Source organism: Spea bombifrons, chromosome 4 (assembly GCF_027358695.1).
Source record: "Spea bombifrons isolate aSpeBom1 chromosome 4, aSpeBom1.2.pri, whole genome shotgun sequence".
In the NCBI taxonomy this organism is placed as follows: domain Eukaryota; kingdom Metazoa; phylum Chordata; class Amphibia; order Anura; family Pelobatidae; genus Spea; species Spea bombifrons.
The window spans coordinates 7749633-7767552 of NC_071090.1; the positions used below are offsets into that span (position 1 = coordinate 7749633).

Sequence of the window (17920 nt, forward strand, 5' to 3'; positions counted from 1 at the left end):
GAGATCTTAGTGAAACAGCTGAATGCATAATTATCAGCAGGGGTCCGCGCATACTTATAATGCCCCACAAATCTATAGGCATACCGTTATGTAACAGGCAGAGAAACTTACCTGTCTCCTGCTTAAAGGGATACTGTCAACAAAATAAAGGGACTTTCAGCTATCGTGCATTTAGGGGCATATAAAGGCTGGAGTGTCCTTTTAAAATTTCGGATAGGTGTGTTCTTTCACATGACGCTGAGTTTTTACGATCCCAATTATACACTATATTCCAATAAAAATAGGAAAAATTAATAATGGCATTTTATTTTTATGGTAGTGTCCCTTTAAGGGTAAAGTATGCTGGACGTATCACCCTCTACAAACTGTATGTACCAAATGATCTATAAGGGAGAAGGTGTTTTAACTGGGAATAAGCTGGAGCCCGTGTAGCTCACACAAGTACAGCTGTGCCTCGTCTTAACTCTTTCACCGCAGGCATGATTTTTATGAGCATGCATGTATATATATATTGTCAAAGTCTGATCCTGAGTCTCAGGTTTTTTTGCTCCAGTCTCGGGCTGAATGGGCAAATTCTCAAGGTCACACAGTGTGCAACTGACTCCTTCTTATTCTACACCGCTGTGATCATATACAAGACTCCCAATTGCTGCTTTTGCTACCAGTGTGTTATGGTGGACCTCCCTGCTTGAATGTAAGTGGTTCTACACAATCTTCACAATGGGCTATTAAAGGGTTAATATTTCAAGAGTCTCCGAGAGTCCGCTCATTTACAAAGTTCCCAGGTATGATTACAAATAAATAGATCACACCGCATTATACAAAACAGGCATAATCATCGTTAAAAGGTACTTAATGACCAATCAACCCTCCATTATTTCCGTGGCCATCTATTCTGTCTGGAAATAAGGCAAGATGTGCATACGCCACTTCGTATAAATTCAGTTTAGAACAGCAGACATATGTTGAATGGTCAATACCATCCTTCCTTTCCTCGGCTTCTGTATATAATAAACATTCCCTCCCCGCATGCACTATTCCCTGTGCTCGCATTCAGTGGATTCCATGCCTGCTGTTGATTTTCTTGTTTCCTTTGACGTAAGCGTGATACGGACATGAAATGCATATCTCTGGCAGCAATCTAAAAACAGCATTAACTGCTAAAAGTACAAAAAATGCGTCTAAAAATGGCAAATGCCTTTTCCGGGGGCCGTGATGTCATTTCTTGTTCGTTTAAAGAGAAAGTGCCACTATTTGTTAAGTATTTATGTGTATATTTCTGCTGGGGTTTTTTTTCGGATGCAGCTGTTTATTTTGTTGGAGGGCAAAAAAGATAAATATTTATATGAGGGAAGTGAGCGTAAGTAACTGGGGAGGGGGTCCTTAATGTGGATGTGTGCGTATGAGACATGGTGTGAGCGTGTAAATGTAATGTAAAAGTGTCAGAATATGTAAGTGTTAAAGGGAGAGCTGGCCCCTTTTGGCTTGGGGAGGCAGGTAAAGCCAAGTGGCCCTATTGCCCTCTAACACGCTCATGCTAAAACAGTCGTTATCATTCACTTACACATTCATTCTAATACACACATTCTTGCTAACACACACCGTGTTACGGGATCCCAGGTCTGTTACCACATACCCAAACCTCCTGGCCAAACCGGCCCTTTGTGACTGGCTTTTGGGGGAATCATAGTGTGAATATTGCTTCATATATTAAATTAAATATTAGGATTACTGTGATTGATGTGGATAACGTAATAGAAAACGGATACTGAAAGATGTGAGGAAAATATTCAAATATTTATTTTACCCTCACTCAACATGAAATTATGTTTTAAATGTTTTAGTTTTTTTGGATGCAGAATCTATTATTCAGTTCCATCACTTAATGACGCTGGCTTTTGTTTAATTCTTCAAACGGCCAATATTTCTGTTTGCAAAATTCTAAATTGGCTTTCAATCCAATCAGTGGCTGTTAAACACTGCATCAGAAATCAACGGGAGACCTTGCGGTGTATGGGGGTCTCCCCGTAAAGACCCCTGTCCATAGCGTTTGCTGATCCAGCACTGTAGCAGACTGGAGGTATATATATTATGCAGGAAGATGTGCTTGCGCGAACACATTTCCCGCACATTATATAGCTGGGGTGGAGAAAGAGATGAATGCATGTGACGCGGCCCCCTTTAGCGCATAGATTTGGGAATTTGTATTTGAGCGCTGGTAACTTGTTCTTCTAGCTGGCGGACGGAACACGTTAACCTAGAACAGCAAGCACTAAATGGGCGATTCCTGTCTCTTGGAAACTGCCCCTCCCAGACCGGAGAACTTGGAATTGCTGAATCTGGCTATGATATTCAGTAATAATAACCCCTTTCTGTGGTGATGGGAACCAGATATGAGAAACCCTTTATACACAAATCTCTCACCAACCCATTAGTTGATACATAGCACGGTTAATAGAGACACTACAGTGTCCCAGGCAGCCTCGCTAACACATAATGCTAAGTGTTCTAATATACTTTCTTCAACCTATAAAAAAAAAAAAAACTAAAACAAAAGCTGTAGCGTCAAAGCTGCAGTCTCCCCCCCTCTGATTGGCTGCTGAAGGAGAGCTTTCTGCACATACCCATTGCCACCACCTGGAACTGTTGATGGGCTATCACCGGAGATGTCTGTTGATGTATATAGGGTCCATCCAAATCCCTCCATGCATTTGCAAAGGTAGCCACACATTTAAGGGACACTTAACTATCCCATGGACTTATATGAAGCAGGAGAGCCTAGGCATGCAGGCTCTTAAAGCTTAAGAGAAAGAGCCAGAACCAAGGTAGCTCAAACTTCTAGTTAACTTTAATAAGTCTCATGCCACGCCACTGGCCAGCTTACCCAGCTCTAGACTTAGGCTTTTGAAGTCTCTAATGATATTCAGATCGACAGATAACAAGACAAGAGAGACATATATATCATCAAACCCCCTTCACAAGAGCCCTAGAGACACCAGACACACAGCCACTGAGGGACATAGACTATTTGGAACATATTGATGATATGTCAAGTACCAGGGGTTACAGTCTGGTAGTTAATAGTCGTCAAGATTTCCTTTCAGCACCAAAAACCAACATTAGCAGAACTCAACGCAGCTTCATTTATTTGAAAAGAGAGGGGAATGAATCACTAAATTCAGTAAGACGTTGTACTTTTACTCCATTCATCTTGGCACCATCCCTTCTCAGATGGAGATGTTAATGAGATGTGACTTTATCCATGGAAACGCCAAAGAACAATAAAATTGGGTGAACTTGGACGACGTAACAAATCACTTAATAAAAGTCTACGAAAAAGGATACCTTACTTGCCAACAAATAAAGCCAGAAAATATATTCCGTTCAACTGCATGCTTATCCTGGCAAACCTGTACATGGTGGATTTTTGGTAGAACCTACGAAAAATGGGGGGAGGGGGGCAGAACTTAAATTCAAAGTGATCCAAATCCATAATATTGTCTCAAAAGAGAAAAAAAGCTGACAAAACATATTGGAACCCTTAACGACATGGCTTCAAGAGATACATTTTTGGAGGTCTATCTCACCTCAGTGTGCAGGAAGCTCTGCTATTTGTGGGCAGGTTATTATTATTATTATTATTTTTTATAATTTAACAAAATGCAAAGTGAAATCAGAATTATAAATGAAATCACTAATTGTTGTGACCACCCTTTGCCAAAACAGCATCAATTCTTTTAGGATACACCTGCACAGTTTTTTGAAGGAACTCAACAGGTAGGACCATCCAACCATCTTGGAGAACGGACCACAGTTCTTCTGTGGATTAAGGCAGCCTCAGTTGCTTCTCTCTCTTCATGTAATCCCAGACAGATGTTGAAATCAGAGCTCTGTGGGGGTCCTACCATCACTTCAATAAAAGCATTTAATAAAAAAAAAAAAGAAAAATTCCAATGTTTTTAACAAACTTCATAGTGAACAAAGGCAACTGTTATATTGCCATGTTTAGTACATAAATTAATTAAAATGAAATGCAGTTTTTATACGTACAAACATAACCCAGTCCTTGAACTTTAACGGTCATTCTGATCAATTGTTACATTCATTTGTTCATATAATTCATCCGCAGCTGCATCCCAGCCGGGCACAAAGCCTTTCAATGATAGAGACGGATAATAGAATGATGTGAATTCAATTCCTTGCACTTGACAACGTTCCGCTGAACATCTATTAAAAAAAAATGACCAGAAAGGGATACTGTTCCTTTAATAATTAAAACACATTTTTGAAATGTTATGGCAAATTAACAAAAAGGTTCTAAATACAGAAAAAAAAGATATTTTATAATAACATTATAAAAATATTATACATTTATTGCAATACACTCATTGTGAGTTTGTACAATATACCGGACACTCTTGTTAGAACATATAATACATTTGTAATTTCTGTGAAAGGCTAGATAAGTAGAATTTGTACATATATGATGTCATTATACAAATACATATGGGATCAATACCAGCCGATGACCTGTCCACCAGGACAAAGAACAAGAGGTCATGCATTCAGACTTAAAGAAAGGAATTGTCACTTAAAGCAGAGGAAAGGGTTCTTTACCGTAACGATAAAGGTGTGGGATTTACTACCTACAGACGTTGTGTTATCAAATTGTATAAACGCACTTAAATATGGGCTGGTTGAACTTTTCGCAAAGAAGAATATACCGGATATAACGGCTTATAAGGACCGGATTAGTTATAGCTCGTAGATCCGGGAGGGGGGGGAATCAGATTGCCGTTTTGTAGTCAAGAAGAAATGTTTCCGCCTTAGTAGGCTCAATTGGAAATCACTTCTTCTGGATCAACAGCAAGGCTGAACTCAATGTCCTTGTGTCTTTTTTCCCAACTTAAATTACTTTGTTACTATCTTATGTTACAGGGCCGGACTGGCAATGACAAGGCGGCCCTGGCACTTTAAGGCCAGGAGCCGCCTGATGATGTAAGAGTAGCCGACGGCTGAATATATGACATATATATGACACATATATGTATGTTTTTTATGCTCATGTAGCATGCGGCTACCTTTGCCGGCAAGCCAGATGACCAATCCAAGCCTGTTCTGTTACTAAAAGGTTCTGCCTCAACGTAACTGACCATGAATGAAAAAGGTGGATCCTTACATTTACATTGAAAGAGAGCAGATAATAGCTCATGAGACAGGGATACTTTGACATACTGTATATTTAATATAACACACAAAGTCTCTGATTTCACCTTGCTTCAGACAAAAAAAATATATATTTAGGTCTCAAAAATATTACTAACAGCAACCGTTTCACATAATATTGAAAAGTAATGTTTTTTATTTAATTTAATATTGAATATTGTTCTTTTATTATTTGTTGATCCAGTAAATGAACTTTGGAAAAGACAATTTGTTAATCATGTGATATTTTGGCTCCGCCACTACTCACAAACCACACAATGGGGGCTGCTTTATGGCAGCGCAAATTAAATCAGTTTCTTCATGGGCGTGCATGAAACAAATTTTCAACACAGGGAGAACATTTTTTTTAGGATTCAATAATGTTAAATGAGTGTTAAGGCCTACGTAGAGCATAGTGGGAGGTATGCTTCAAAGGTGTTAAATTACCCCAGCCTTAATCCAAATTACCCCATGGGGAAAATTACAACATGTTGATCAATTTTGAAATTGGCTTCTAGCGTTGATTATTTTATCGTGCTATGGTGGAAGGTATGATTTGTCGCTCATCTCTATAAAAATAACACGCAGGAAATACCACAGAGGTAACGATATCCTCACGGGGATTCCGATCTGACTACATACTAAACATATTAACTTCCAGAATGTAATAGAGGTATTTCCATTCCTTGCCCCAAGTACGGTAGTATCGATTGAAAGTGAGATGGAATGAAGAGGTGGTGCTCACCATTAAGGCTCTAGGGTAACAACCTTAACCTCCTTAGACTGAGGGACTCTATATAGTGTGATTCTAAGTCTGGGTTCAATGGAAGCCAATGTTTAATAAAATATTTAAGTACTTGTGTATTATCTACTTCTAACCAGGAACAAGCAGCAGCACCATCTGAGTGTCCCGGCTGGGAGGACATACAGCATCGAGCCCCTTGCCTTCAGGTCTGTGAGGGCATTGCCTAGGGAGCCCTAAATCGTGCGTGGTCTGGGGTTTGGGCAGAAGGCCCAAAATATCTCAATTAAATATCTCAATTAGCTCAATTTTTAGCAGGATGGCCACCCAACAAGCTATGGACGTCCACAAACTGGAGAAAGGTGGACATGCTAAGATCATCCTGTGTGCATTACTCAAGCTGCTCTTGCTTTGTTTGTTTAACTTGGAGGCCTAAATTCAGAACGGGGCAAAAAGGCACCCTTAAAGTCTTGTTTGTTTTGTCGTCCCACAATATATAGAGACCAGTGTAGCTAGCGTTATTTTATATTATTTTTTAATTTATTTTATCTTTTATTCTTTCTCTGAGGGATTAATCACAAAATTATACAATTTATGGCAACAGACTATCAGGGCCCGCTTTGTGTGCGATGGCAATTAAATATTTCCTACAAAAATTCTGAATTAGAAAAATTTTTACATGATTAAATTATTATTTCTGAGAAGGATTTGGGCATTAGAGAATGATTTGGTTACAAAACTCTGCAAAGAAAGTGGTACGGCACCAGTAAAATTGTTTTTTACAAACATCGCTTTCAGGGGAACTCAAAAATATGACATTTTAATAAATTATATATTAATTTGGGGTTTTGTTTTGCAAAGATCCACATCGTATGGAAGCAATAGGCTTACTTGAAAGGTTTCAGTTACATTGAGTGAGAAAGAATCGAAACAAGACTGGAACTCATGATAAGAACTTGTGCCTCTCATGAGATCGGAAGGTTCCATTCTGCCAGATGACTTCTGCAGAGTTTAGTAATGTACTTGGCACAGGCAGCAAGGAAACTGGCAAGTTCGATCTCCAGAGATACAGCCAATCCTTTGAAACTGAGACTGTCATATAAACGAGGGCCAAGCGTGTTCCCATAATCTTAATTCTGTCAATACGGAGAGAGAGAAGAAAAACACAAGGCTGGAGCTAGAAGACATCAGAACGGAAACATTCTCGACAAGGAGAGTGTCAGACCACACAGGACGGGCTGTACAGGTAACACGCCATTTTCATGGGAACAGAGCACGCGTCGAACTACCAACTCCCATCATTCTCAGTCATCCTATGGCGCCTGTAGGGGTGCCCAGAACTATATGATGTAGATAGATATTTCAGTGCAAATCCACCGTTAATCTCAATTCAAAGTCTTACTGTGGTTTACAGGTAACATCAAATAATGAAAGGGCCGCCTAAAGATCTATTCACTAAAGGGAGAGTTGGGGTTTTGACTCCACCAGTAAGTTTCTGCTCCAGGAAGAGCTTGGCTGGCCCTATATAATGCAAATAGAGATTTCTTCATAGTCTAACATTTAATTACACATCGTGCCTGGCCCTTCTTGCTGGGGAAACGGGCTAATACCAAAACATAGAGCAGCGCCCATCATAAACCCGCCACCAAGAATTAATGAAGCCAATTGCAGAGTTGCCCCCAGGCTATTAAATTAATAAATGAAAAACGGCAGCTTTCTTATGACCCTTCTCAAGCGCGGCAGGGTCTACATAGCACCCATTGTCAGAACACACAATTCATGACAGCAGGGTTACAGGAATTCTCTTGCTTGCTAAATATATTAAATCTTCCCTTGATCTAGAGAGGTAATTTAAACTTTTATAATAATAAAATTCACTGGTTCATCCACAGTTATGGTGAATATTTTTGGCACTTTAGAATACATTTGTACAATATCTACAGAAATATACCTTCCATGTATTATAATATTTTAATAGAAACAGAGTAGGATGTCCAAAGGCATTCAACAGAAGAAGGTGCTCCTGTAATATATATATATATATATATATATATATATATATATAGCTTTCACAAAAGAAACATAGAATATGATCTGGACAGCATTAAAGGCAGCCTTCCCTAATATTTGGGAGTACAAAACGTAGCAACAAAAAGAGCCCCCAAACGTTTCTTGTAGCTAAGCTTTCCTTTTCCCAATGGCAAATTCCAGCTCTTTCTAAAGGTTTTCAGTTGGCTTGAGATCAGGGCGCATTGATGACTATTTTCAGCCATTCTCGTGTCTTTGGATGTGTGCTTTGCATCATTGTCCTGCTGGAGGACCCATGATCTTCTACCCATACCTAGTTTCCTGTAAAACGCTTTGGTAATCCAAGATATTTTATGATTCCCATGATACATTCGGATACATCCTAAATGAGAGACGCACACAGCATACGTATGTATATTTAACACTTTTATTTATGTACACAATTGGTGTAATCTGCTTTTTCACAAACAGTTTAGAAGGGAAAACATGGTTTCCATAATCAAGTGCATCCTGGATTGTGTTGTGTGTTAATTGTTAACAGGAGTTGCCGGTTTTGCTTCTTCCAGATCAGCCTCCAGCCAGCGGTATCTACGGTGTCTACGCAGGACCTCGATGGCTTTCTGCTCCACCGCTGTCGGCACAATGCCAAGGTCTTCCAAACCAGGGAGGTCTGGGTACTTCTTGTCTGTAGTATGGAACTGGAGACCAAGAAAGTCAATTATCAGCTGGTGTGAACGTATGTAAAAGGCCATCTTAGAAATGTTTTTTTTATTTGTTTAACCCCTTCGAGACCAGCCATTTAAAATTTCCTAGTTCCGTGCACGTGATTTGCTTCAGAAGCGATCACGTGCACGGAACTGAGGGGGATTGGCTGCCAAGGATCCCCTCGCGATCCCAGCGTTCAGAACGACGCTGGATCTGCATCATTAATGACGTACCTGGTACGTCCCGTTCTGCTGATGACATGTGACCAGGAAGTACCAGGTACGTCCTGGTCTCGAAGGGGTTAAATGTACATTTATGCAATGTAGGGTTTCTTTTGCCATATGACAACATAACAGACAGAAATAACATTTTGAAAATGAATGCTTATGAAAGTCAAAAGTTACAGTAAAGAACGTTAACCTACTATATCTTGGCAACTTTTGACCACTCGGTCTGCACCTAAGTTGCCATATATCAGAAAGGGGGGTCATATTTTTACTCTATACTACTAATCCTAAGAAAAAATTAAAAATGCAGATATAACACACACCTGCGAATAAAACACATTCTACATCTAGGACTACATTTTCAGGTAAGCTTGATTGCACTGTTGTGTTACGGGAGCCTGTGTATCGCACAGCAACGCAGGTTATTATTATTGCTACTGCTTAGCGATAACACGGCGACGCGGGCAATACGCAGGCCAGATCACTCTTCGCTTCCTGCCACAAAGACGACCACAAATGACTCGTGTGAAATAGAACTCTCATGAAACGTTAGAAGCTGAAATCACGTCCCGAAAACCACCTGTTTTCCGGTGGGTGCACAGTACTCATCAAAACAGGAGAGGCGAGCCCAAGAAGCAGCGGCGGAGCGAGCACGATGAAAGTAACAAGAACTTACCCGGTCGATTTTATCTCTGGTTAGCCAAGGCTCAAAGGGGCTTACTTCAAAAAATCTTCCAACTAAGCTAAATGTGAAAGGCGGGAGAGATAAAAAGGGTTAACTGAACACAGGACCATGATTCATGTTTAAAAGTAAAGTGACCAAAAAAAAAATAAAAGCCTAATATATAAAATTATATGCAGAATAGGAAATACATAAAAAAAAAAAAAACATGATATGCTTTTTAAGTATTGCACCGTAAACTCGTTACATTGCTCTGCTTTATCCAATGGTCCACAGCGATGCCGAGCAATAAATTATACTCAGTTCCACATATTTCCTTATTTTCTGATTATAAAACAATAATAATAATCTCTCAATAACGAGCAATGCTTCAACTCTGCAACTGCCACTAGAGGGAGCTCTCACAGATTTTTTAAAAATGTATATTTTGTTATTTTTGGCCCACTTGTTTCTGCTTATTTCCAGAATACGTAGCTTTTAAAATGTTAACTCTTTTCAGAACTTATAGGAACATGTGTTTGGGGACCGATGTATATTATGCCACGCTGAAATGCATCACCTTTTGATGAAATTAGAAACATGACGGCCGATATTACATCCCAAGTAAGTTAAACTAGATGGCATTAGACAAACTAGGGTTCTCCTTCAAATGTTATTTGAAATGATCCACTTGTACAGCGCTACGGAATTTAATGGCGCTACATAAAACAAATAATAATAATAATAATAATAATCTTAGAGGTAAGTTCATTATTTGCTTTATATCTCCTGGAGAGTTGGAATTGACTTACCGGTAAAGAGGACGAGGCATTGGATACGGAACAAAAGGCCTGTGGGCAACTGCAAAGATATATTCTACCAGGTCGTGGAGCAGGTAACGGTTAGGCCTGAAGAAACAGTCAAAGAAACAAACAATAAAGGACGTTCTCCTTTGGCGCTCCCGGTTAATGGGTAACGAAAGTACTTTAACTTGCAGTCTTTATTGATGAAGATGTCAGAGACATGATACTGTCACTTTAAAATGCTTAAAACTAACATTTACTAGGAGTAGGTGATTTGATTTGTATTCTGTGTCTTTTGGGGCTTCTGTATGATTTTACAAAAAAATATATACATAGATTACAAAATGATCTCAGTAACATCAGTATCAGATATCCATGAGGTAATAAATGATGGCATTCTGGAAATGGAATAAAAAAAAAAAAAAAAGAAAAACTGCCACAGCGGAGATACATATTTTCTTTCTGTTTTGTAAGTATCAATTGGTGACAAGTTTAAAAATCTTCGCCATTAACAGAATGCACAAACTAACTCGCTATAACATCTCTGAGTAACTACTGCTTAAAAAAAAACATATATATATATATCCCAACCCAACTCACCCAACCAACGCATATGTTTTTCCTTGTGAGTCGGGGTCTTTGATGGCGCTCATTATAGCCTTGGCAACATCAACTACCTGAAAGATTAGAAACATGGTAATCGAGGCACACAGTATATCAAGTCGCCTCAAATATTCCAGATGTAAAAACATACATGTTTTTTTTTTAGCTCTTTCAATGCTGGTGCTACACTGCTTTATTAACGTTACTGATAAAAACCTTAAAAAAAAAAAATAACGTGTGTGTGTGTGTATATATATATATATATATATATATATATATATATATATATATATATATATATATATATATATAAATAATAAATCAGTGAATGGGCTAGCGATGATCAAATCACCCCTGGCCAATAAGAATGATCTGATCATTATGACCGTCACGGGATCACCTCTCATAGGCGACAACTGTCACCTTGTGCTAAGGGGCAGTCATCCCCGGAAATCACACATTTTTGATTAATTTATCAGCTTGAAACAACTGAGCACTTTGGGGAATTTGTAACAAACATGCAATGTTTAGCACACATGTGGTGTTTACGTGTTAGGGAGACGTGGAAGATTATTTTTTGGAACATGGAAAAGTGTCGTAAGATTGAAAAAAATTGCATATTCTTGTCAAATTCTATTTTTTATGTACTTGAGGCTTCAAATATTGTAAACATTGTATAGTTTTGAATGGCTAACTTTTCCCAGGAATCGCAGTTAAACCAAAGAACTGCTGGAAATGTCCTGGGGGGGGGATTTTGGTCAGACATCTGGCATTAAATAATTTATAAAGATGATTAAATAAAATGTGTTTTTTTTCACATTCTATCCTGAATGATTTACCTGGATGTGACAGATTCTACAACACAGACGCACTCGGACGGAAGCATGGATGTCTGTGCTTTCGCCCTGGCCAAGTATTCACTATAAAATACTTACATAAACGGGCTGCTTTACGGTCTTCCTCCCAAATGAAATCAGCGGCACTCCACCAAACCAGCGCATGTCTGCAAGAAATAGAGACGCAGATAAGAACCATTAAGGCCCGTCTAGTGTGCCAGCTTTCCCGCCGTAAAGGTTTAAACCTTAACCAGTGCTTAAGTCTTAAATTCAGGGTAAAAGGTTTATCTTTACTGAAGCTAATTCATTGAAAATAGGCTAGATTATGCCGAGAGGCACAGATAACTCAATAGTAAATTAAGATTATGTCTAATAGACCCCAAAAAGAGACCCCAGCATTTTCCGGAGCACAGCTAAGGTTCCTACTTGCATAATGATTGAAGAAGCGATCTTCCCTGCCGTATATCTCTGGAGGTTTCAGAATAATCGCCTCTGGAAATTCATCTCTCACCGCCTGCTCGCCAACAGCCTGACATGAAATCACAAATAAAATCAGCATTTTTCTTTAGTGATTTGACTATTTTATCTAATTTACAAAACAAATCAAGGATCAAGGTCCCACTCACACCGCAGCAAATCAAGAACAGGGTGAAACACATGAAATACACGCATTTCGCTTCTGCGGGGTGTTTGCCGGTGTAATTGTCCTCAAGTTCCCTCGCCATTTCGCCATCCCTCATAAGACGTTTGGCAATGAAATCCTATTCAGTTTATTTAAGGACGATCTCAACTCAACGAGAAGAGCTGAGCTGTCCCTGCATACTGTATAATTCAATGGATGAGGAGACTGAGCAAATCTCACCGGTTTAGTTATGCGTTATAAAGGGCCGGCCAAGCTCTTGCTGGAGCATAATTCTTACCGTGGTTGGCCCTTTATAATGTATAACGAAGCCAAGAACCTGAAACACAACTCTCCTTTCAGTGAATAGACCTCTATGTCCTTGTCCAGGCATCCCAAATCCAACCGAGGGTTGTATGCAGTTGGTCAAACCACTGAAGAGGAGCCAACGATTATAATACCCTTACCTGCCTCCAATGGTAACGACTTGTTTAACACGATAACCCCATGTATGCTATAAACAGGGTCCCCATCACTGCGGGTAAGCACTTAAATACAGAGAGGTTGATGCAAGCACTAGACTCGCTCCAGGAGGCATCTCACTTACCTTTGTCCTCAAATACTTTGAGGGGCTTTTCATGTCAGCATTCAGGTGGGACATATGGATTAACTTCTCCACGCCAGCCTGTCTGGAAAGCGATGCAATTTCTTTTGGGATATTCACAAACACATCATCAAAACCGAAGTTCCTTGAGAGAGAAAAAAAGTCAAATGTAATAAAATATATTTTATTGAATATTTCGAGCAGACTCCATCCATCCCTCAATTATGTTACAACCCCAAGTATCAAACCATTAAACTATTTAAGGGCCGTTCATCCAGAACACCTTTAATAAAGCACAGTTTTAATGGGATCTTAAACAATGGCATGCATGAACCTTGAAGGCAATGACTGTCCAAAGCAGCGGTTCTATGGACCTTCTAATCTAATTTCTTTTATTTTCAATCTACTCACAGAAAGGAGAATTGACGTTCTAAACATCAGGTTAATCATAAGTCTAATCAGGCTATTGGATAATAACACCGCACTCTTGAACTCTTGATACATTTTTGGAACGGTAAATACATCCAGAGAGCGTTGAAAAAGTGTGATATGAAAAAAACCTACTTTGTTTCCCATTCTCTTCCAACAAGGTTAATGACAACGTTTGAGTTCTCGATGGCCCTCCTGATGGAATCTTTGTCTCTTGCATTCCATTCCTGTAAGGAAAAATGAAAAACATGAATTGCTACACTTTAGAAATAATCCTGATTTAAGAAGTTCCCGTGATGCGCACGAAAGCATCATCCGAGGAACAAGCACACCGCAAAAAAAAAGCAAAATTCTGGCTTTCTTGGAAGAATCGTTCAAATCGCTTCTTTGTAGCTCTGGTTTCTCTGCATCGGGAACATCTGCAGCCAGCAAACGTGATTTGTTCTGGACTAAAAGAACCCACATCTAGTAAGGACTAACCTGAGCGGGCCAACTATGAGCTCCAAGTGTCAAAGGATTCACAGACATTATGTTAACTTCACTTCCACTTGAATGTGGAACTTCCAATAAGTTCGGCCAAAGAAGATGGTATATTTTGTTGAAGGCAATACCTTGTCTATGTACTCTATATGACCAAAAGTATGTGGACATAATGGTGGAGGCAATGATCTGGGGCTGTTTGGGTTCCCTAGTTCCAGAGAAGGGCAATGTTACGGCTACAGCATACAAAACACATTTTAGACAATGCTCTGCTTCCAACTTTGTGGCACCAGTTTGGGGAAGACCCTTTCCTGTTCCAGCGAGACCGAGCCCCAGTGGAGAAGGCAAGGGCCATAAAGACATTGTTTGACTAGTTTGTACTAGTAGCCACACAGAGCCCTGACCTCAACCCTACTGAACACCTTTGGGATGAATTGGAATTCCGACTGGAGCCAGACCTTCTTGCCCAATATCAATGCACATGGCTTTGGAATGGGATGCCCAACAAGCTTGTATAGATGTGACGGCCAGGTGTCCACATACCTTTTGTCATACACCATAGACAAAGATGTAGAGACCACCGAGGTCATGAAAGCGTCTGTGACTCTGAATCATCTTCTATGTTGGGCCACAAAAGGTATCACCTTCCACTAATGACGTGATGGCTGCATCCAGAACCCATGGGCTGCTTTTGCATAAAAGCAGATAAGTCGGCTTTTGCAGAATGACTACCTGGGGAAAAATACTTACCATAAATATTAGCTGTCCCAGATCACCCATAGGTCGAAGATACATGATGTCATACTGATCGCAGCGGTGGGGTATGATCACCTGAGAGCCAATGCGTCCTAAGATTTTAGAAAAAAATATCTATTGTTCATGGAGGTATTAGAAACAAAATCTGACAGTCATTTCTTTACAGCATAAGTGAACGTGTGTCTACTTCTTCCTACACCAATGACAACTGTTATCGCGTATGTACTCTTCACACTTATACCGTATTTGCTTGATTATAAGACGACGCCCCAAAATTTGAATATTAATTTAGGGTGGGGGAAAGCTTGAATATAAGACGACCCTATAGGAAAAAAGTTTTACCAGTAAATATTAATTCATGTAAACTTTTTTCATATTTAATAAAAACTATGATTGAGAAAAATGCATTTCTTGTTTTTATTTCTATTTCCCAACCTGCCCCCAGTTATGCACATCTGCCCCACGGCTTGCCACCTGGCCCCTCAGATATCCCTTTTACCTCTTATATGCAACTCTGCTCCCCCCCCCCGACTCACCGATGCATCCCAAGACTTACCCCCCGTGCTCCGGACTTCCTGGTGTCTAGCGGGGGCAAACAACCTCTGCTACTAGCCGGTACTTCTGCCGGGACTTCTATGAATGAGCACCGGAAGGTCATAGCAGCAGCAGAGGTTGTCTGTGAGCATCGCACAGACATTCACTGGCTGCCAGAGAGGAGGATCCGTGTCCCCTGCAGTGCTGCGGGGGATCTGGATCTTAGTCTGATTATAAGATGACCCCGAATATAAGACGAGGGGTACTTTTCAGAGCATTTGCTTTATATATTCGGATAAATCAGGTACATTCATTAGCTGAAACTAGGATACTTTACCAAGTCTGTTGACCACATAACGACCCAGGAATCCTGTTGCTCCAAAGACAGTGGCGACGATCCCGCTAACCGAGGAGCGCCCGGCTTTCCCGTGCGGGATGACAGCGTGGTGCACGTTCCTCTGCTGCAGAACAACGGGGACGGAGGTCACAAGCGATTTAATATGAGGACCTGGACAAGAAACCAAAACGGGAGAACTTGAATGACACAGTATGGCTTCACACAACAAATGCTTTCAGCTCCAGAGAGAAGCGACTAAGTGATAATAACTGAACGAGAGATAAGATTATAGATACAGAGACATATTCCAGAAAAAATAGTCTTTTCCAGCCCAAAATGAGTTGACTCTTGGGTCCTATTACTATTTGCTGCGGGAGATATTATGTATGCACAGCCTTGTGTGTATAATATATATATATATATATATATATATATATATATATATATATATATATATATATATATATGCATCCCCGCCCCCGTGCCACTGCATTTAGGGAGTGGTTCACTAAGGTCACTTTTTTTTGGTAGCAGATCTGTCATTTTATTCTTTCTTATGAATTACAAAAGACTTTTTTTGACAACGATCAATGACAGCTTTTGTGATAATTATACGTTAATTGGCTCCCCTTTCACGCACCAAATTATTTAAGCGCTAAAATCACACACACACGAGTCACTTTTATTTACTAAAACAGGGAGTTGAAAGAACAAACTCTCAGTTTAGTTAATAGACCCCTTTATAAAACGGCGGTATAGTAGTACGCTGACAGCGCGTCACATATAGACACATTGCTTTTCTTTGAAGACGCTGGCTATGCATAGTGGGAGTTGGATTTCACCATAAGGCTACCTGGTAGCAGGACTCCCCTGCTTAGCGCTTTGGCACCTGCAGAAAAGGCAGGTATACCAAGCAATAGCCATACCCTGCACACATTTCATTAATACGGACACATGCAAGGTATATGCCTGATCATACAGCTTAACCCCATGACTGCCAGAGAGCTGTTAATGCATTCATAACACAGAGCCTGCGTCTGTGGTATTAATATTGGCACAGAGGTCGTTCCTTCCACAAAGCAAATGCATGAACCGTCTGTCAGAGGCTTAGCTTCTGCCCTGGGTTTTAAATCACCCGCATACTACTGTTTAGCCGGCTCTGCCGCCTATGTATTCCGCCGTGCCCATGGCTGCTGCCCCTGTTTATAAAGCCTGATCTCCTATGTGGCCTTTCTAACGCCCTGTGACTTACGTGACATTGCTCGGGCACCGGTCGCCCGGCAGAGGGTAATCACCACCATTTTGTCCGGACTCCCACAATCCTAAGGACTCTACGGCGCAACGGAAGGATCAAACCTCCTCCCCACAGGAGCTCTGGCATGTGAGCGCCCTCTGCTGGTTGTGATAGTGAACTGCTGCTTGCATAGAAGAGCTCGCTGTGAGGGAAGGTCACCAGGAGGCTGAGGAGGGAGACAGTAGTTTGTTTTTTTCAAGACAAAAGTTTAGTTTTGTCTTTGTTTTAGTATTAAGGATCATTAGAAGGATGAGTATAATGGTATGATTTTGCAAAATGGAACAGAAAATTATATATATATATATATATATATATATATATATATATATATATATATATATATACACACACACACACAGACACTATATGGACAAAAGTATTGGGACACCTGACCATGACACCAACAGGGACTTTGATGACATCACATTCTAAATACATAGACATTAATATGTAGTTGGTCCCCCCTTTGCAGCTATAACAGCTTCCATTCTTCTGCGAAGGCTTTACACAAGATTTTGGGGAGCTTCTGTGGGAATTTTTGCCCATTCATCCAGTAGAGTATCTGTGAGGTCAGGCACTGATGTTGGACGAGACGCCCAGCTCTCAATCTCCCTTTTCAGTTCATCCCAAAGGTGTTCGATGGGGTTGAGGTCCGGGCTTTGTGCTCTCTGCTCTCCTACTGTTTCACTTCCCCCTTAACGGACTAGATAGTAAGCTCCCGAGAACAGAGCCCTCTTCCCCTTTTGTACCGGTTTCTTATTGTTTGTGATTTTAAATTTATCCTACCAACTGATTGTAAAGCGCTACGGAATCTGCTGGTGCTATATAAATAAATAACGTAATATGTAGGTTGAAACACAATCATTAACTGAAACAGAAACAGCTGTGTAGGAGGAATAGAACTGGGTGAGGAACATCCAACCTCACTAACAGTTTAATGTCAGAAGTCCCACACCAAGTCTGAGCCCAGCAACAAGACTCAAGGAGTTATACTGCGCCTGTCTCTCCCAGGCAGATGTGCTATGATGGATAGAAACAGACAAGGCTGAGGAGCATA

General features: G+C 40.3%; 1 protein-coding gene across 1 annotated transcript; it reads right to left on the reverse strand.

Annotated features, from left to right (window-relative positions):
* Positions 1-8384: 8384 nt before the first annotated feature.
* Positions 8385-16935, reverse strand: NDUFA9 (NADH:ubiquinone oxidoreductase subunit A9). The gene is made up of 11 exons (XM_053461996.1): positions 16822-16935; positions 15570-15740; positions 14693-14790; positions 13598-13689; positions 13037-13178; positions 12237-12339; positions 11910-11977; positions 10972-11048; positions 10381-10476; positions 9584-9650; positions 8385-8673 (listed from the first exon to the last, which is right to left on the reverse strand). Exons 1-11 carry the CDS (start codon positions 16868-16870, stop codon positions 8503-8505), a joined length of 1134 nt encoding a protein of 377 aa, XP_053317971.1. The 5' UTR covers positions 16871-16935; the 3' UTR covers positions 8385-8502.
* Positions 16936-17920: the final 985 nt, after the last annotated feature.